Source organism: Poecile atricapillus, chromosome 20 (assembly GCF_030490865.1).
Source record: "Poecile atricapillus isolate bPoeAtr1 chromosome 20, bPoeAtr1.hap1, whole genome shotgun sequence".
Taxonomy (NCBI): domain Eukaryota; kingdom Metazoa; phylum Chordata; class Aves; order Passeriformes; family Paridae; genus Poecile; species Poecile atricapillus.
The window spans coordinates 11,149,962-11,171,487 of record NC_081268.1 but is presented as its reverse complement, the minus strand read 5'-3'; the positions used below and the strand labels follow the sequence as shown (position 1 = coordinate 11,171,487).

The following is a 21,526-nucleotide window of genomic DNA, read 5'->3' as shown; positions in this document are numbered from 1 at the left end:
ATGAAACTCGGTGGAGCCAGGAAGACTGATTTATTGGGAAGGGGGCAAGTCAAAAACTAAACAAAGAAACATCCAAAACTTAAAAAGAATGCTTGAATCATGTATGAGAATTTATGAATATGTAGTAAGGTTCTGTTTTTAAGGGACAATCCTTTGTTAGTAAGGTGCGCTCTCTTGGCTGAATGCAGAGACACCTGGCCATAGCTGTGTATTTTACTTAATTTTTATCTCTTAATTGTCTATTAAACTTTTAAATTATATAAAAAATACGTGAACCTAGTTTTTCACAGCATGGAATGCTGAAATCCTGTTACAAGAAAGTCTTGCAGAACACGAGAGACCTGTCAGCCAACACCAGGGACCTTGCAAAACTGCAAGTTTCTAAGACCTGTAGTGAGAATTCAGCTTTCAAAAGTTCAGGAATTAGATGGTAACTGCGCCCCCTCTAGCTGCTGAATTTTCTTTGAGCAAACAGGTCGGTATTTCCTGAAACGTGGCTCAAAGCCCCAAGTGTGAGACTCCCAAGTTCACAGCCCTACAATTTTCTGTGGCTCTGCCCATGCCTGGCTGTATCTCAGTGAAAGCTCAGTGAAGGCTTTCTATTGCAAAGGACAGAACCCCGGCTCAGCGGTGGCCTTCTTGCAACACTCCACTTAAGCCAGGAATGTCCCAGCATGCAGAAACACCAAAGTGGGTTACAGACCCAGCAGTTCAAGCTTTGAAACAAAGAACCACAAAGGGAAGCTTTGAGCTTCTGTTGCACCAGGGGAGCGCATCATGGAACAGAAATCGGCTGTGAAGCTCAGAGACTGATCTGCCACAACGGTTTGTTAAGGAAGTAAAAATAAATGAGCAATTAAAATGACCTCTGCAAAAGAACAGATGAGCTTTGTTGAGATGATTCAGTTTGTGCTATTTCACACATGATAGAGGGATCCGAAATAAGCGTTGGTTATCGAAAGGAGTGAGAGCTAACAATCCGAACCTCAGGTTTAAAGGCTGAGGAGAAAATGTAAAGCTACACTTTGAGGAGTCTGCATGTCCCCAAGAGGAACTAAATAGAATCAGTTGGACCAACAGGCTCAGCTAAAAGACAAGGCATGTTTGGGAAAGTGACAGTTTATTCTTCTCTCCTTCAACTCGTTAGGAAATTAATTATTATTCTCAAAGCCAATCATAAGGCAAAAAAAGTATCACATAGACTCCCACAGTCCCATTCGCAGAATCAATTACATTAAGACTTGTGTACAACTTCAAAACCAGGAGATTTTTGGTAAGCACTTATATGTATTCCATTTTCTAAGAAATCTCTCTTGTCTCAGTCAGGCAGCTCTCTGGGTGAAACACTGAAGCCTGGAAATTTTACAGTCCATAGCACAGTCATAACTAAAGGTTCAAAATTTGCTTTGCTCAAAGGCACAAGGCCAAAATAACACAGGTCAGCAGAACTTGGGTAGTGTCACTGAATTTAAAGTTTTCATTTTTTTCTTTAGTCTCCAATTTTAAGCTTTTAGCCAAAGCTCAGCTCCTCAGCAGCACAAACCTGCTTCACGAACAAAAAAACTGAAGGTGTTTCCTTCCACATTTCCCCTGCACTATCCTCATTTGTTGTTGTGCCAAAGAAAACAGAAGCCTTGGCAGCAAATCAGTTGTGCAGCCAAAGGCCATAGCATTCCACCACACTTGTGAGAAGCTCATTGTCAGAGTTACTGCTGGCATGTGAACATTCCGCACTGACTGGTCATGTCCCACCAATACCGAGATGGGGTCCCTCTGATGACAGAAAAATATGCATTTAAATAATTTGTAGAACTTCTCCATTTCCGCTAGCACGTGGAATGATAAATATTATAAAAAAGACTTAAAATAGTGGTCCCAAGAGTAACTTGTAACTCCAGCAAACAGAATGGATCAGCATAAAACAAATAAAGATGCATCTTACTTTGCAAATCAAAGGTTACAATTACTATAAAATACCTCTCTCAGCCACTGGAAAATGAACCATTAGAGTCAAATTCAGTCAGCTCCATTATTGGCCAGGGACCCCTGGATTTAGTGGGGACTGCAGCTCCTGGCCCTCATGACATCCACTGCCATGGGAGAAGGAGACTTTCAGTGAGACTAACCTCTTCTGGAAACATAAACAATTACATTTCTGAGATGTTACCCGTGACTATGGGACTGTCCAAGTCCAAATCCAAAAGGAAAAACACTCTAGAAAGCTAATTTCCAAATTTATGGCTTAAAATTTGTTAATGCGCACATATAAAAATGAAAGATCCCAGGGCTCCTGTAAGATTCTTAAAAAACCTGTGTCTACTTTGTCTTCGAGTAACCGAAATTAATTTCTCCAGTTCTACTGGGGCTTAGAACTGCTGTAATACCTTTAGACTGTCTACTTTTAACACTACCGCTGGAAATACCCAATGTACTTCTAAGGAAAAAGATAACTGAAAATTTCTCCACGGTCCAAGAAATTACAAATAACAGGAACTTTACTGTACAGTTGTAAGCTTATTTTGAGCCAACAAACACCCATAAATGTGATATCTGAACGGGAAGGGACGGAAGGAGGCTGATACCTAATATGCTCACAAGTTTTCCCAGTGCCCAACCTCAGAAAGCAGCTTTTAGTCAGAATACCTGAGTCTAACTGATGCAAATAAGATATAAAATGCATGAGTAGTTTTACTTGCATTTCACATTATCTCCTGCATTCCTGCAGGGAAGTTAAAAAACTGCAATACCTCTACAAAATTATACCACTTTGAGCCAAACCAGCAGCAAATTCTCTTTCACCGTTCGTTTCAGCCACAGCTTGAACAGACTGTTCAAAGTGCTCTACAAAATTAAGACACTATACAACAGATGCTCTGCTGCCTCTTCCTTCTCCTAAGGTGATCCAGCATAGCTCAGGAGTTTGGAATGAGATCAGAGTACCAGCAGCTATACTGACAGATTCTCCCTGGGAGAGCACTACAGCTGTTCACTTTCCACCTGAACCACTGTCACAGTCTGACAAAGGAATGCTCTGTAATCCAGTGTTTCAGCGAATCCAGAATAAACCAGAAAACCGTACGCTTACTTCTGCTCTCCGGGAACAACATTGTGCCCTAAGCCAACTCACTACATTCCCAGTATTTAATGAGCATTTAGTAACACTGACATAAGTGAGTTCTGGATCACCAGAGCCCCAAGAATGTCATGGTCCACACTACAATTACCTTCTGAACCTCATCATCAGTACCAGAAACCAGCTTAATATGGCACAGCTTTGCTCATCCCAGAAACAGGGATTAGATTTAAGACTGACACGATTTTTTCAAACCAGAGATGCTTTTCCCAAGCTTTTTTGTTCGCTGTTTGAAGTCAAAAAGGTGCATTATAGCATCTCTCCTCAAACCCTGAAAAGTAAAGTGACTTTTAGATAAAAATACCACCACTGGAAGAAGATCCATTGATGCAGAGTCTATGCTGGCACCCAGATAGGGAGTGGATGAGCCTCCGTGTTAAAGATGTATTTGTCAAGGTTGATTAAGTCTATGTCATCTGAAAACAGCAGAAACATGTATTTGAGTGTTTCGCCAAGGAAGAAGCTCTCCATTTTATCCCGTGGCTCTGGATTACTGGGATTCTGAACGTTGTTAATGGAAGTATAACCACCTGTAGGAACCTGTGGAAAAAAAAAATAAAATTTTATCTTTACATAACCTAAAATAAATTTTTACTTCCTAACACCCAGATGCACTTGGAGAAGGTAAGTGGTAAAAAACAGACCATCATGTTTTCATACTTTCCATTCCATCCTTGGTTTTCATTTACATATAAAGCTTCAGTAACGAAAAAAAAAGTCTCATTACATTTTAAAAGAAACTACAACGATAAATGAAGCAAAATATCCATTTGTGCTTAGGGTAGAGAGGTATCACAAAGACCATCCCTTTGAAGTTTCTGGACAAATAAACTGAAAGGAACCAGCAATTTCTCCATTAGAGCTGTAGGCCCAAGCCTTGTATCCATTTTCTTAAGAACAGACCACTGATGTTTGGTGCCACACTTGTACAGCATTACCAGTGGCATCTCCACGCGCACTGTAGTCAGAGTGAATAGAAAACCCTTCTATTAAACCATTAATGCCATTTTGTGGTATTTTTTTTTCTTTGGCAACTGTAATTGAAGAGTTCTTTCAATCCAGCCGTGTCCTTCTCAGCTTCCAAAGTCTAAAAAACTTCAGATTCTAACACTTTGGTAGTCTTGCCTACAGCTTATGCATTTAGGTCTTTCATCAATATAATACAAGTTCTTTCACTATGTGGACTAAGCAGGGTATCTCCATCCATAAGAAAACAATTTTTCTGCGTATACTTACAAATTCCCCCACAGTTATCTGACGAATCTTGAAACACAGTATGTTTTCCAAGTTGGTGTTAGAAAGCAAGTGAGCAAATACAATCTTGACAGAACAAGGTCATTATGAACTGGCCTTACCCGGGTGTATCTGTTGAAATTCTGCAAGATTTCCCAGCCCCAGTCTTGGTATTTCTTATCACCGGTGAATCTATACATATAAAAAAGGCTTTCCACAGTTTCTGGTCGCAGTAAGTTGTGCCTGTCTGCAGGCTGCAAGAGAAAAAATGGCCAGAGTATTTCAGATAGGGAATTTCCTCCAGGATACAGCAGGGAGAAAAAGAATTATTTACATCTCCATCTGCTCCTAAGAGTTTTCTAAGCATAAGTCAGCTTCTAAATATACTGCTGGGGTAACTAAAACCAAAGCCTAGGGTACAGCTAGAAGACAAGGCAGCAAAAGAATTAACTGCTTCACGACAAACCCCATCCCTACTAACTGGCCGGGAGTTCAACAGCAGAATAGAGCTACAGAGAAATCGTGGAACTGGAGTTCAGGCCAGTTGTCTGTTTACCTTGATTTCCACATCCCTGTGGCCCTTCTGTGCATGGAGGTTGAAGTGTACGATCTCTGGGCTCAGGCCTGTCTCTACTTGAGCATACATCTGGTAGCAGGTTTCTATAAGAGTTTCAGCCAATTTCATATGATCAGCAGGCAGTCCATTGTGAGCTCCCAGTGCTAAAGTACCCGGCAAGAAGCAAACCAAGTGATCCTGCAAGACAAGACAACTCTTACTGAAGAGTTACACATCAAACGGCAAGGGGAGGTAGGGGGTCTGTGAGTGTACCTTTGTCTTCTTACGTTTTTTTTTCTTTCACTTCAAAACACATTTCTGGTACCAACATGAGGATAACTTTTTAAAATCTGATGTAATGTAACATGAGGCAGGCAGCATTATTACAGAAATTGTTAATTTCAAAAATGTACAAGAATGTGTTTTTATGAAAAGTTCCAGAAAAAAAAAAAATCTCAGGTCACATTAAGGGAAAGGAGAGTGTCTTTTTGTTTACCAGAAGCATACATTTCACATCAGCTCATGCAGGGTGTTAACAGAACCACCTAAAGGCTTGGCTGTCCTCATTCTAGGGCTAATCTACCACTGATATAAGTAAGTAAGCACTTCAGATTAATGTCACATATGGGATCTCAAATGATTCTCAACTTTCAGAATCCAAGCTTAGGTCTCATCACCCAAAAACATAGTAAAACCACTCTGATGCCCCTGTATGGACCTTTAAAAGCTTTGTCCAGTCCTTAGGGAAAGTTGAGGGTTATAAAAGTCAGCGTAGTCACAGGAGCCAAACATCTCCCACTTTTCCAGATGGTCAGCATAAGAGACCCGTCCAGCCTTTCACCCAATAATAATGGATTAAAAGCAAAATCCTGACTCCCTGAAACACAAGGAAGTGTTCTGAAATGTACAGACACCTAAGCCAAACCTATCTGTCTCAATTCAACTCTGTCCTATCTTGGGATGGGGCAGCCCCCCCCCCCCCCCAAAACCCAGACTCTGGTCTTATTCACGGAAGATTTTTTGGAGAGCTTTTGGGAAATTCAGATCCAAAAAGCACATGCTGAAAACTAGAACTGTATCTTAAAAATACTACATGAGGAAAGGCTATATGTACATTAATAATACATCACCGTCTTGTGTGTCACAAGCCGCACACACTACAATACTTGCACTGCATGAGATTTTTAACTGAAAGATCTTAAAATGCACATATTAGAAGCAGAGGGTTAAGATAAAAAATTTTTCCTACAGCAAACAGCATACTGTTTTACTGAAGAATCTTCCAGGTAGGAAAATAAAGACATCACGAATGGGCAGAAACCTCCAAACTTGTTAATTTCTTTTTTAACCCCATAATACAATATTAGATGACATGCTTCTTTCAAAGGCAAATCTGAAAACACAGGTGTTCAAGTGTCTACGTATATTTTTGAATTATGGAAAATGACTAATACATAAAATAGGTATTATCTCAACATTTCAGACACTGGAATTTTATGACCAAAACAGGAAAAAAGGAAAAAAGAGAGAGAGAATTTAGTTCCAGCACCAAAATGTTCAGTCTTGAAGGAAGAAAATGGGTTTACTAGAGTTACTCATAGAGAAGGCCCCCAGTTTACACATGTGTTCAGTATCTTCAAGGCAGTTACTCATTACTGCCATCACACTGGACAGATATATAGATTGCCTTGAGTTTCAGGGTTTTTTTGTGGGGGGGGGGGTTGGGGTTTTTTGTTTGCTTGTTGGTTTGGTTTTGTTTGCTTGTTGTTTTTCTTCATTGCTGCTGTTTTTTGAGGGGGAAAAGCTTTGCATTTGCCTCTGTGTTGGGTTTTATTTAAAGTTTGTGATGTTTTTTCTGTTTTCTTTTGCAGTTGTATTTCTTACCATCTTGGCACTGAAATGGCCATGAGCAAGCTCTCCTACAAAAGTAAGCTTCTTGGGTTCTGATCTCTGAAGAAGATGCTTTTTCACTCCTTCTATGGCTCTCATATAATCTTCCAACAGCCTGTGAAAAAAATCATTCCCAGTTGGCTCACATGCACACAGTCAGAATGTATTTGATCATAGCTGATGTTCAGCACAATCTTTTAGGCAACTGTTACTGTTATTAAAGTGTAAGATTTAATGCAATGTGAAACTTAAAAAACCCGCTCAGTAACCATCAACGCAACATTAATTGGTTGTCACTACACTGTAGCAGTACCGGGTTTAGTTGAAAAGTAAACAGTAATACTTTTGTACTTACTCAAATATTAAAGAAAACACCTGCACTGTTTCTAGGCGATAACCAGATTTTATTTCAAAAATCCTTGGAAGCAGAGCTATTGAAATCACAGCAAACCTAGGCTGGGATGGACCTCTTGGAGGTCTCTACTTCAACCCTCTTTTCTGAGGCAGATCAATTACATCAGGTTGTCTGAGTGGTTATCCAAGCAATGTTTTAGTACCCCCATCCAAAGACGGAGATTCAAAGAGTTTGAACACTCTTTTCCAATTGACCTTTTTCATTGTGAAACATTGTTTCACAGTATTTAATTTAATTTTTCCTTGTTTTCATGTACTTTCAATATGGAAAACAACCTTTTGACTGTGAGGTTCACAGAATGCCGCTGTGGTCCCAAGGACACTGGTTCTCCATTTACAGTATGGTAAGCCTTGGTAAGAGCAGTGATAAAAGCTTTGTTTGCAGAAAGGCATCTGCTCTGACACACAGAAATGCCTCCAACTGACACATTTTTGTTTGGTCTGCATTAAACTCCTTGAAATTAACAAGATCTAACATAATCAGCTTATATGCAGACTTGTCTTGAAGCAAAGCTTCTTTTCCAACATCTTTAACTCCTCCTTGCAAACACTCTTCCACTAACGCAGAACACATAAAAGAAACATAAGAGACTTGAAGAGGGACCTTCTACAAGAGCACGTAGTGATCGAGCAAGGGTCTTTAAACTGAAAGCAAGTGGATCGATACTGGATATTTGGAAGAAATCCTTCCCTGTGAGGGTGGGAAGGCCCTGGCACAGGCTGCCCAGAGAGGCTGTGGCTGCCACATCCCTGGAATTGTCCCAGGCCAAGTTGAATGGGGCTTGGAGCAATCTGGGATAGTGGAATGTGTCTCTGCCCGTGGCAGGGGTGGAACTGGATGGGCTTCAAGATCCCTTCCAACCCAAATCAGTCTGGGATTCTGGAATTAAAGAAAAGACAATACGAACATCAAACTTCTGTCTCCTTTCACCTTTCACTAACAAACCCAGAGCAAACAGACATCGCTGTTGAAAGGAAATGCCCAGAGTATTTCGAAAGTGTCTGATTATGCTCAATATCTATCGAAAACACTTAATTCTCATCTCCTGTCTGTGACACTCCTCACATTTGATGACCTGAGGAATAAAAGGTTTTTGTGGAGAGGAGGTTTTAAGACTAAGGCTAACTCTCCTCGTGTTCGTTCATCAAGTTACCACAAGTCTGTCTCTCTTTCCACTTAGATTGCTTTTAAAAACAGTAATAAGTTCATCTGCATTATTTTTCTTTAAGCAGCTAACTACAACAGAGAGTTTTACACCTCAACTAATTATCGCACCAATAGAAGAAGTGTAAAGAACTTACTCATTTTCTTTCTTTCCGCCCTGAATCCACTGCTTGAGCAGATACTCGTAGTAGCTGTCAGCTCTGGCTCCCAGAGTGTAGACCCCCAGGTGGGTGAACTGCCCGCTGTTGGTGTTTATGAACATAGGCACGAGGCCATCGTTTTTCCCTGAGAGTGTGTGAACATGCTTCATCACCTCATCTACGGCTTTCTACAAGAAAGAAAACGGCAAACATAAACTATAGGTAAAAATGAGGTACAGAACTGTGTCTAGTCACTATAGTGCAGTAACAAATCTGTAACTTTTCTACCCCAAATTAGATTCAGGGGAATCAAGTTCAGCTAGAGCAATATGTTAAATTCAAGATTTCAGACTTTTGGACTCCCAAAATATGCTATTCTATGTTCAAGTACTCTGAAGCAATTGTAACCGTTTCCTTTCCTTGAAGGCAAGCACACTTGAAAGCCCGTACTACGACACTCAGATTTACTCAGACTCGCAAAGTAAAAGTCCAGCAAAAGTAACAACTACGTTGATCTATTTAGGAATAGCTAAGGTTCTTTAAATTACTGCATTCTTCAACACTGAGCTGTGGATACAGTTCAAAATAATAACATCAGCAAACAAAAAGAAAAGTGAAAAATATTATTTTCTCTGAAATTCTTTTTATTTCAACTAACGTTTCCCTCTACAGTGAAACGTTAGCTCTCAGACTCTCATCTAGCAAGTGACATTTTAGTTCCTGAGATGGTAACATTTCAGTTTTGCTCTCTGCATACAGAAAACGGTATCAAGAAACCACGCTCAGAAATTATGGGTTTTTTTAGTTAAAAGCTAGTTCTGAGGATGAAAAATAATTACTCATCTCCACTACTACTTTTGGTATTCAATAAAATAATGGAATATTTTGTTTCTTTTTCTTCCCTTTTCTAGAGTTTCACAACTTCTTTATCGTAACTTACAGACTCCTGAGACCACGAGTACTGACGAAGAGTCAGTGGTAGAGCTGCAGAGAAAAGGAAAAAGAGAGAGACATCACCTGATTCTTCCATACCTGGAATTTCTCATCTCCAGTCAGACGAGAGAGCTCCCTAAATTCCAACTGAATGCTGGTCACCTCTGCCACAGTGCTGTCAGATGTCCAGCGAGGGGGATGTGCAGTGCCCCGACCAATGTTGACATCAGAATATGGTATCTTGGAGGGGGTCTTGAATGCTGGCATAAGCCTGTTTCCAATGTCTTTCTAAAGAAAACCCAGGAGCGCAAGACAAAACAACAAACAAACCAAAAATACATATATACACATGCACATCCCATTAGATTTTCTTCATAAAGCAGACAGAAAAAGAGAGAACAGCGGCTTAGTTTTAGATGATGCAAGCAATTAAAGAAATTTAGAAAGTCATCGTTAAAGTGACAGTCGTTCATAGTAATGAGCAGAGTTTCCACCTTGTCCTTAGCACTGCACGCCTCATCTGAGGTTGCAATGCCTATCATGCAGTCACTGGCTGACCTAGCTGATCTGATGTGGTGGCTGATGCCGTTAAGACACACAGAAAGGGCAACAAAAGACAACTATTACCCTTTGCCAATAATTTATTTACTCTTTCGTGTTATTAACTTTCTGCTGGTCAGCCATTCATCAGCAGAAGAGCAATCAAACACAAAGAGGTGACAAGCACAGCAAGGCTTTGAGCAGGCTTCAAAGCTTAATGGCAAATGCCTTTCCCACCACTCTAAATATGAAACTGTTAAAAACCAGCAACGTTTAACTTTCTGAGGAATCTTCCCTCAAATTTCCAATATGGAATACAAAACCCAGTTTCACTTGTAAGTCAAATCACTCACAGCTTTTTCCAGAAAAAGGCTATCTCCGGAGAGGTGGTAGGTACTCAGCAAGCCACCCAGGATACGGATAGTGCTCTCAAATAGGTTCACATCCACATTTTTATCAAATATTAAATCATTTGCTACCCATTTCCTTGCTTCTTCAAACTCTGCAAAGCATAAAAGGTAGTTCAGTTATGAACTTCTGGTGTGTTCCAACAACTAAAGATATGAGTACTCCATAGACCCATGACAGTTTCTTGTATTTGTCCACAGAGATATTTTAGACCAAAAATTAAAAAAGAGCAGATCCTGGCAGAAGTTTCATTACCATTGGCTTAATTCTTATTCAGCACGCACCACAGATGCATACAGACAGAAATACCCAACAAAACAGCAAGTCCTTAACAGTTTAAGAAAAGAAGAAATAAGAGGAGTTTTTTAGTAAAATAGTCCAGAAATTTAAATCTTTCAAATCCATCCATTTGACTTGTCAGATAATTAGTTACACCTCCACAAAGCCTTATGGTTTTAATTAAATCTTTTTCAACCAAAGCTATTATCTACCTAGATTACAGGTAACATTTTCAGTTAGCAGTTATAGCCTAGCAATGTCCTCGGGAGCCTGCTTCCTGCAAGACGTTGAAATTTTTTCCCCTAGAAACAGAAATGGCTGTTTATCACACTACTAATTCAAAAGAAAGGTTAAAAGAAAAGCCATATTAGGTTCATCAACCAGCTTAGCAGCTGGTATCACAGTATCACTCAATGACTGCTTTGGCACAGGGTCTCTCTCCGTGGTGCACGTGAGTCAGCTTAGCCCTCACAATTGGAGGCTGAGCTATTTCAGCGATCTCAGAGCTTCTGGAAACTCCTGCTTGTGAGAAGCAGCAGAACAACCAGCTTGCCAGAAATGGAAGGTATTCCTTAGGAGACAAACTCTGATGCCTTTGCACCCTCTGGTCTTGGAAGCTGGGCAAATACAGGATGTTAGGCACATTGAGAGGAATTACTAACAATCAGTTAGTGATCTAACTAACAATCAGTCAGTGTTGTCAGCAATACAACGAAAAAGGCAGAGTTCTCTGCCACAGAAGCTGCTGCTTTCTGATAAGAAAGACTGGCAGCCTCAAACAGAACTTGCATTTACATAGCATTTGCTATACAGAAGAAATTCCAGGAGCTCTCTAAGGCAGTCAGCAGAACTGATTAGAATAGAATAGAATAGAATAGAATAGAATAGAATAGAATAGAATAGAATAGAATAGAATAGAATAGAATAGAATAGAATAGAATAGAATAGAATAGAATAGAATACAATACAATACAATACAATACAATACAATACAAAAAATCCCTCACCAAGAATCAATTTTCAACACATCTCAAATACTAGTAATTTATTTTAAAAACTCTACTCAGTTCACAGTTAATTTTTTACGAAAAAAAGAGCAGCACACCGACAACTTGATGAAACTTCAAGATAGCCTGCTCAGGCCTAGGGCTGCACACAAATGACGTATTATTTTACACAAACTTCAAAGGTAAAAGAGACAGAACCATGAAATACTTGGAGTATTTATTGTACCCTCACTGGCAGCTCTGTTCTTCCCATCTTGACAAAAAATGCTGCAAGATTAATAAAAGTTTACAAAGATACAATAGATACAGTTTCAGAAAATTTTAAATACCACTAAAAAAAACCCTCTGTATCACCAAAAAACAAAATCTCAACCAACCCAAACAGCCAACAACAAAAAAATGGTCTTAAACACTGATTAAGCATTTAAGATTTTTGCAACAGAACTGCAAAAATTTTTGGCTTAGTTTTTAAAATCTGTTCGAAAGTTTGATAACATGCTCATTTCCAGAATAACTCTCAAAAATACAGACAGCAAAACTATTCAGGAAAGAGGTACTGAGCATTCCCCTTCTCCATCCACGGCTTTCTTAAAGCCATATATGAAGTATTGATATTAGGTGTGATAAAACAAGCAAGGAACATACTGGGAAACTACCCAAGAGTGATGGGCAGAAAGCCTCCAGTGGCTGTATAATGGCATACCGACTTTAGTACAGAAACAAAGACCAGAAAGTTTATTAAAACATCCCTCAAATTCTACCAGATATATACATTACATATACATATATACTATGCATGTATTTACCCTCACAGGAAAGCTAAATTTATAGGCCACATGTAATAAATATTCCCCTTAAAGAACTCTGCATGTGCACTGCCTGAAGAAAAATTAAGAAATTATTTTAGAGGGAAAAAAAGGAAGAGGAAAAAAAATTACCTTCTTTTAAGCCTAAAATCCACAAGGTATCCAAAGCGTCAATCAAGGTAAGCCCAAGTCCAAACCACTCACTGTAGGACTTGGACAAAGGCTTCAGCTCATCATGGCCCCAGGCAAAATCCTTGTACCCTTTCCAGGCATGGCGGAAGGCTTCAATCACAGCCAACTGGCGCTCATTGATGGGCACTGGAAAGGAGAAACAGCACCTTGCTCAGGACTTCTGCAGGGCACCAATGAAGCTCTACTACGTACCACTTTACTGCATCCCACCGAAAATAAATTTTCCTCCAAACTAACTGATCAGTGCAATGTTAAAAACACCCTCGCGCTCTTTGCAGAACAGCCTTTCCACTGCAGAATAACCAGTTAGTGTTTGCAGTCAGCAACTCGGCCAAGCAGAAAGAGATTTCTCCCTGGCAACAAAACTGTCACTTCTACAAATAAAACATTAAAATAATCACAAGCACAGTTGTAGATGAGTATCACTAAAGCTCAAAGAGATGAAAGTCAGGAAATACCAGATTAAGATCCATGGCAATTCAGGTACCAAATACATATGCTTAACAATAAAATTCTTAGCTAATTCGACACATAACATTTTTTTTCATCCTCCCTCCCTTACTAACTGCTTTCTGTTAAATTTAAAATCAGTTCTACGAAAATATTCTATTGAACTTTCTATTTAATACCAAAATAGAAAGAAAATTTACATTTTCCGTCTTGGTAAAACCATTTCTTTTCCATAGGTGTACTGATTTTTTGCTTGCAATGTGCCATGAAGCAGAGCTCATGTTACACACCGAACACGAAAACTTTCAAGCCGTCAGATGAAATTTTGAAAAATTACGAAAAAACACTTCTAGAGTGGGAAACACCGAGCAGCATAACTAACCCCATAAATATTAAGCTTGCAGAAGTGCAAATACATCACACTGAAGTATGTCACGTTTATCACACCAGAACTTCCCAGTTTCTTTTCTGAACCCAGAAAAAGGAACAACAGGTTCTTTGTTCCACAAGTGCAGCAACTTCAAAAACAACTTCTGCACCTTTCTGGTGAGCCTTAAAAAGAGTTCCATTTAGTTCAGGGAGGAAGTCACTTTCCCTGCATTTGCAGAACAAAAGGAAAGGCACAGCTGAAAAGTAAACTCTCTCTCTCATGGCCTCCTTCTCAAGGTTATCCTGTCCTGCCTTCTCCCAGAGGCTGTATTTAGAAAATTTGTCTCTAAAATTTATTCTCAAATTCTGAAGGCTAACAAGCATGAAGGTTGGCATAGTGAAACAAGAACACTAGAAAACTAGGATGTTCCAGGCAAGCAATCTCTCCTACGCTTTTTGTTACCTTTAATCAAAATAAATAAATAAAATAATGTGTATGGGGAGAAACTGCACAACTTAAACCATAAAAGCAAACAAAAAAGGTATCATTAGCTATTTACCTGCTTCTTTCTGGTCTTCAGCTTCCACAGATGAATGTTTTTCTGGTTCTGTTATTTTACTGGATGGAGGTTCAGTGCTTTGGTCAGGTTCTATCACTGCTCCTCTCCAGCTGCAAATACAAGGGACTGTAATTAAGATTTATTTTGGTCACAGAAAATCATGCAAGTGAATGGGACTTATCTCTGCATTTTCTTTATCACACAATACTTTGATGAAGCAGAAGTTAGATTTTGTATCAATGATCAAAACAGCTATGTTGCCCACTAGGTAAGTTTTCCGTTCAAAGAAATTTTCTTTGCAGAGAAATTTGACTTGATTAAGAAATGTGTGTTACAAGCTCTTAGAAATTCATTAAATATCTTGGCAATGGAATTTAATAAAAAACTTCTTAAAATAAATCAAACACCTGAAAATGCTGTATTACAGGCAACTTGTTATCTACCAGCTTTGAAATTACCACAGTAGCTACTAGTGCTAAATAGTACCACATAAATGATGATCACCAAAACTCATCATTAAGCACAAAGGATGAGATGCTCAAACTACTAACTCTGCTATCAAGGGAACACAAGCCTTCTCTGCCACCACAGATGGGTAAAACAGTTTTTATAGGTTTTTATGAAGAATCTCCTGAAGGAGATTTCAGAATGGACTTCAAGTCAAGTCAAGTTCATATCAAGATCAAACAATCTCAACCATACCATTTAATATATAGGTATGTTGCCTTTGAGCCAATTATATGCTTCCTAAGGGAAGCAGGCTTACAGGACCTTTAAAGTCTGTCTTGTTTACAGTCAGCACACCTTCTTAGATAAATGCCATATTTCATTTCTTACTTTCATTCTTTAAATTTGTAACTAGTCTTCACTGTGTTTTCATTGATCTTGCACGTTCTCTTGTTACCACCTGTTTAACCCTGCAAGTTATAGCACATGCAAAAGCAAAACAATAAAACACTTTCAGACCATATTGACAGCCAAAATGCTGAGCCAGGCACAGTTGTGATGCTATGACCAGCTCATCTGAGCCAGTGCTAAAGTGCTAAACACATAAAAACCTCAAGCCTCATGTTCCAAGTCTGAAGAACCTCTGCTGAACTTTTAGTAAACTTTTCTATATGTGCGTTACTTTCCTTCACTTACTCCTAAATCTAAACACTTCCATAACCATATAAGCACAGATCTTCTGTTAAAGATACTACTAGATACTGTACATCCCTGTACAAGGAATTAATTATCTCGCAAGAAAGAAGTAAGCACATGGTGTTACACACGCACAACTATATACACATCCGTTGGTTCTGTCTGGTCGGCCTGGGCCCGCTGTGTTTAGTGGCACCAACCCACAAGCAGCACTGACACTGCTATCACTTTCTAAACTTGCCCCAGCACAAAAACACTTGCAGCAGCACTATTATATTGATACTGTTACATTAATATTTATTACAACAAACAGCAGAAACCTCTGGACGCGGAGACTCCTTCTGAACATTAAGAGTACCTAAGTGCATTAGAAATACAGCCGGCCTTGCACAGCTTCAAACCCTCTGCAGCTTTTGATACAAACAGTAAAATAAGAGAAACTGCACATTCACCAAAATTAAATCTATCAGCCTAGTAATATCAGCAGCTGTCAGGCCAGGCCGGAGAACAAACCCATGCAAACAAAGAAAATAACCTCAGGCGCATACAATGAAAAGCTCTTACAATTTTCACTCCAACGCTCAATGGATCTTGGTGGGGGCGAGGGGGAAGCACTGTACCTTGCCTGAAATGTTTCTACCTGATAATGGATTTCTCTGTTTCCTTTACTTTATCCACTTCGACCAGCCCTTCTACAGCCCTCATGGTATCATACTGGGTCTTCAGCCTCGTGTCTCTCCATGGTGCCTTGAGCTGAAGATTGGAAGGACCGCGACGAACGTGAGGCAGTTTTGGTGGCTTCTGAGAATATAAAGGGAAAAAAAAAAAATGTGCTTGGTAAGTTGCAGAGATGGTAAAATTTCAAACTGTAAATCAACATCATTCCAGTAGTAAGCATAAATTCAGATAAATCTTATTTTGTTTGTTTTGCAGCGTGCAAATTCTGACCTGAATGGAAGGTATGCTAAAAACCTTGTGTTTTTGTTTGCTTTAAACCTTTGGTAAAATCATCCCGTTCTTAAGTTTACACTGATAAATTACTTCTAAACTACCTCTACTGCTACCAGTATTCGTTTAACACGAGGCAGTGACAAAGGACTGTAAAGATATTTGATTCCCTTTTAATAGGCACAGTAAATTTACGAGAATTGGCAAAAAGAACACAAAAAAAGTTTCCGCAATGCCAGTGTAAATACTAAGAATTACTATACATGTACATTTTTGCATGATGAAGAAAATATTTCACACAAAATTTTGTATTCGTTAACTGAAAATCCCTGAATTCATGAGATAAATCCATGACAAACAACACAGTAACCAGTATTCGTTTGCTCTACTAATTCACACAGTTGATGTTCCTTTCCCACCGCATTCCCCACAAACGTAACCCTTCAAGACCTCCTATCATCTGCTCTTTCTGATGCTATTTCTCAAGCTCCCAGATAAACCATGATTCCAGGCTCCTCACAAGAGCGGAGACTGATGCATACAGCACGAGCGAAGCCTCAAGTAAGAGGTCACTGTGACCTAAAGTCCCGGCACTCCTCGGCAGAGCAATGAGTGAAAAACAGCATACAGAACATGCAAATAAAAAATACAAAGGCAAGAAATACTACACCAAAACCCTTCCTGAGAGGACAGCATTCCACCAAGAGCACGCTTATTCCAAGTTTTAACTCCTTCCTCCACAACAACTGTTGGAACCAAGCACAATTTACCTTCACAAACTCTTTGTGGCATTAGAAAACAAATTTTTTGTCGCATTACCTGCAGTGAAAGCTCAGGGTAGTCTCCATGGTTGGCATCTGCTTTCTGGGGTGCTGGTAGAACAGCTGGATTTGCCAGCTTGAATCTAGGAATTTCTTGTTCTGTCCTCTGATCATCCAACAATTTGTTTGTTATACCTAGACACACAAAGGAATACTCATACACACATACTTAGCATATGGAATCAACAGTTAAGGCTGCAGTTAGAAATTTATAACAGTTTGCTGTATTCAAGTAGTAGATGCACCTCCAAAAACTGTTTGCAGCCACAAAACATTGATAAACATACACTAATTGCTAGATACAAAGTGTATTTTGGTATTAATCCTCTCTCTAATATAAAAGGAGGCTGCTAAAAGGCACACAGGGAATTTTAAAATTGCTACTATTTAAGTTTTTCAATACAATTCATAATATCAGAGGTAAATATGCATTAGTATTACACAAATGCCTGGAATTTCTAAACTGACAGGCAGTCAAAACCAAGAGAGGATTACCTTATTCTAGTGATTAGGTTTAAGCTACCTCTATCTACATACAAACATAATAAAAAAACACACTCGAAACCTTCAAATCTTAACCAACTGTCATAGTTTAGGAATGGTACTCCCCAATTCAGTGTTCCCTGAAACCACAGAAACCACACTGTCATTCTCTTTCCCTTGCCTGTTTTCCCCTTCCCGTTCCCCTTCCCTCTGGGGTGGATGAGTTGAAAATTGGAGGCACAGAAGGCAAAGCTCACAGGTTGAGATAAGAACAATTTTGGGGAAACAGTAATGAAATAAGAAAACAAACAGTAAGGCCAGCAGTATTAATAACAAAAGGTATAGGAAAAAGAAACTATTTACACGAAGGCAAGAATACAGACAGCTGCCCCTGCCATGTTCTCTCTACCAGAAGGAACCCCTTTTCCCCGGCACAGAGAGTTCCTTTCTCCCCTCTCCCATGCCCAGCAACGACTGATGCGGTACAGAATAACATCCAGGCCTTAGCTACACCCTCTCCCAGCTACTTCAACAAGTTAACTATCCTGGCTGAAACCGAGACATCAACTAAAACAAAATGTTGCTCTAGTCAAGATAAAGAAAGCAAAGGCATACAAAAATATTTTTGATTAAGAATCACGTAATTCAAACATCACATAAAATCATCTCAGAACTGCACTTTAAAGAATACACCCAGTCATTATCAATGGAAATTAAAGCTGATTATAAGACCCACAACAATCTCCTAACTCTAACACCTCATTCTGGCAATTCTGAGCCGTACAGAACACATACTTTTCCATGCTTCCCCCACGCTTGTGTACGAAATTACTCCACACACTGCCAAGAATGCAAACAGGAAGAGAATGACACTCCGCTGGAGTCGGGACAGCTGCTTCCATTTCTTTAGGAGAGAAAAGTGAAAGAAAGAATATTTAGCATGACATTAAGAACCTACTTGGTTAAAAATAAACTCTTATTGGTTGATTCAGATTAAAACCCACAAAATTGAGTAGGTTTAATTTTATCCTGTTTCCAGCTGCATATATCCATTGCTTATTTTCTTCGATGAAGAGAAAAAAGAAATCCAACCAGCTAGCATAAGAAGCTCACAAAAACATAAGAGCCACTTGCTGCAAGAACCTCAGAACCTGCCAAATGCCGAGACTCCCAGAAAGCTTCAACTACAGCTGACTTTGAGCACAATCTCCACTGACTGACCTGAGCACCTGCCCAGCTATCAACTGGGAAATCAGCCAAAAGCCTCTTTCCTCCTGGCTGGGGAGGGACTGCAGAGTGCACATGCAAAATTAGAAACAGAAGAAAATGGTAGGAAAACTAAAACTGTTACTGCAGTAAAGAAAGGTTCAAAATAAGCTGAGCACCGATCACTGGAAAGGTTGAGGGTTTGATCCTTTTATAGGCCGATTGCTTGGAGAGTGGGTCCCTTCCAAACCAGAATATTCTGTCAATCTGTGAAAGAGAAGTCAGGTATCCAGGCTCTGACAAGCGTGGGAACTGTCACACAGAACAAGTTCTGCACCACAAAAAAATAAGCCACCAACCTCCAGCAAAGTGAAAATGAAGTAAAACACCAAAACAATGAGCAAGACAAACCCACAATTTTCAAGCTCAGTCCTGGGCAAAAATGTATTGTTAACATTAGATTATATACAACAATGACTAGATTATACACAACAATCACTGAAAAATTGACAGCAAATTACATTAACCTGAAAGAGGCCAAGGTACAATAACTTACATTTACAGAGAGAGAAGCTGGAGTTAAACATTAAGTGCTAAATTATCACTGTTACTTTTCCAACAGTCTCCTGAAATTCACTACTGATTTGGGTATACAGAGAGGGAACTTCATCGCTAATGCTACACTTGGGAGCAACCTTTCCCACAAACCACACAGTACTTCCCACAGTCCTCATCCTCTTAGCAACAGGCAGAGGCTGGAAATGTCTCGGTGGAGAACAGTATCGATGTGACACTCTGAGTCCCGCGGTACAGTTTCCTGACTTCCGCCTGCACTGCTGACTGTACAGTAATACTGTACACCCTTTTCTGTGCACACTGCCAGATGCTGGTCCCACTGTGTCATCTTCAGTTCTACCTCCTGGGAAAACCATATAACCCTCTTCCCGTTGCAGAAAGATGCTTGAAATCCAGCAGCCCTGTGGTTCATCAAGGTAGGATGGAAAAAGAAGCTTTAACTGTGGTGTCTCGCAAAGGGTAGGAGTAAGGCACAAGAACAGAACGTGTGAGGGCATTCACCACTTACTGGGTTTTTTCGCTCACAGAGAATAAGGATAAAATGAACGATGATGACTTGGGCTCATACCTCTCTAGCTGGTAATAAAAACAAAACTGTGGGACCGTGTGCCTAAACAGGTTCTTCATACACTTCATCTGATGACCTGTAAAGCCTCTGTAGGTGACTATACATCATCTTCTATCTGTAACAAGAGCTATCTTGTCCCTTTGACTCACTCTTTCCTCACAAGACTCTCCAGCCCAAGACTCCCATCCCACATGAAGCTGCCTGCCCATTCTACCCACAAGCAGACAAAAGGTCACTTCCCAGACCTCTACCAGAGAACCCCTTTCCTCACACTCAGCTTTCACAGTGAAAGCAGAACTGTTCCCTTTACTCTCCTAGGGCAGAAGACAGGACACTCCCCTTAAGCCTTAACACAGGTGTTACCGCTGAAGATGAATAGATCACACGGACACAGGTCGAGGTGTGGTGAAGAGAAGAGAAGAGTTTATTTTTCCCTCCAGGATTTATAGGTTTCTGACCACGGCCAGAGATTGGATGGTCAGGATAACACTTTCTCACAGCACTGGCCATGAGAGATGTCCATCACAAGACGTGTAACAGAAAGAATGTACACATATCTATGTTTACAGTTACTGTCCTGGGAAAGTCTTTAGAAAACTATGTTAGCAAGCTCAGAAGCTGAGTTTTCAGGGCGACACACAGGGAACAAAGGCACAGAAACCAAATCTCACTCCCCTCATTCCTGTCCAGAGAGCGCAGCGTTGACCCTCAAACGTCCGTTAGCAGAGGACAGGACTTTACCGTATGCCCCCGTCCCAGCTCTGTTCGTGAACATAAAGACATGACGTGGAGATGCCTCAGCCTCACACCGCGCCTTACACACCCCTACCCCGCGGAGAGCAGACCCGCGGGCACTCCGAGAGCGGAGCCCTGCGCGGGGCCGACCCAGCGCCCGAGGCCTACGGCCGTGGCCTCAGCCCGACTCGGAACTGGGGGACCACGCCAGATCCCCCATGACACTCCAGCTGCACCTAAGCCCAGGGACGCTTCTGGCCGCTAAACTGCCCTCCCCCATCGCCAGGTACCCCCCGCACCCAGCCCGGGGATACCCCCGGTACCGCACAGCTCCCCGCGTGGCCCTCACCCGCCAGCAGGAGCGCCGCCGCCAGGCCTTGCCGTTGTTGTAGCCACCGATCCCGACTGCCTCCTCCGGGCCGAGAGTGACGGAAATGAAGTCCCGGCGCGGCGGTCCCGCGGCGGCGGCACCCGAGTACATGGCGCCGCCTCAGGGTCCCCCTGCCGCCATCACCCCGCGGGACAGAGCGGCAGCTTCCGGCATCCGCTTCCGGTGCCGCTCTGGCGCCGGCGCGTCCCTGCTCTGTGGTAGCGGGGCGAGGCGGGACCTAGAGCGCCCGAGGGCGCCGCGGAGGCTCCGGCCCTGAGGAAGCCCCATCGGGAAGGGCCCTCTCCGCGCGCGGGCGGGCGGGCGGGCGAGCGGAGGTCTCAGCCCCCGCTGCCCACTCGCCGAACCGCCCCGAGGCCGCAGCCCTGGGAGTGGCCACGGCCCGAGCCCCCCACCTACTTTGCCGGTTCCGGCTTCAGGCCGGGGGGCTCGGGGCTGCGTTGGTTTTGCCCTTGTCTCTCGCTGTCCCGGCGCACCTCGCGAACCGCGCCGTGCCCAGCGAGGACAGCAGCTGCCGGGGTGGGCAGTGAGGCAAAGGAGAAGCTGGGAATCCTCGCTGTTGGTCGGTGTCGTGAAAGTACGA

At 41.3% G+C, this 21,526-nt stretch overlaps 1 protein-coding gene across 1 annotated transcript; it reads right to left on the bottom strand.

Moving 5' to 3' along the window:
- Nucleotides 1-1,101: 1,101 nt before the first annotated feature.
- Nucleotides 1,102-21,106, bottom strand: MAN1B1 (mannosidase alpha class 1B member 1). The gene is made up of 13 exons (XM_058853561.1): nucleotides 20,905-21,106; nucleotides 18,266-18,374; nucleotides 16,986-17,122; nucleotides 15,859-16,019; nucleotides 14,076-14,185; nucleotides 12,637-12,822; nucleotides 10,358-10,506; nucleotides 9,564-9,752; nucleotides 8,529-8,719; nucleotides 6,807-6,927; nucleotides 4,923-5,120; nucleotides 4,489-4,620; nucleotides 1,102-3,673 (listed from the first exon to the last, which is right to left on the bottom strand). Exons 1-13 carry the CDS (start codon nucleotides 21,034-21,036, stop codon nucleotides 3,470-3,472), a joined length of 2,019 nt encoding a protein of 672 aa, XP_058709544.1. The 5' UTR covers nucleotides 21,037-21,106; the 3' UTR covers nucleotides 1,102-3,469.
- Between the last annotated feature and the right edge of the window lie 420 nt (nucleotides 21,107-21,526).

Coding starts and splice junctions, on each gene's coding strand:
- MAN1B1 (XM_058853561.1), bottom strand. CDS start 21,036: ATGTACTCGGGTGCCGCCGCCGCGGGACCGCCGCGCCGGGACTTCATT. Junction 12,823..14,075: donor TGAAGACCAGAAAGAAGCAG/GTAAATAGCTAA, acceptor TCTCCTTTCCAG/TGCCCATCAATGAGCGCCAG. Junction 8,720..9,563: donor CTGGAGATGAGAAATTCCAG/GTATGGAAGAAT, acceptor TCTTTCTTGTAG/AAAGCCGTAGATGAGGTGAT.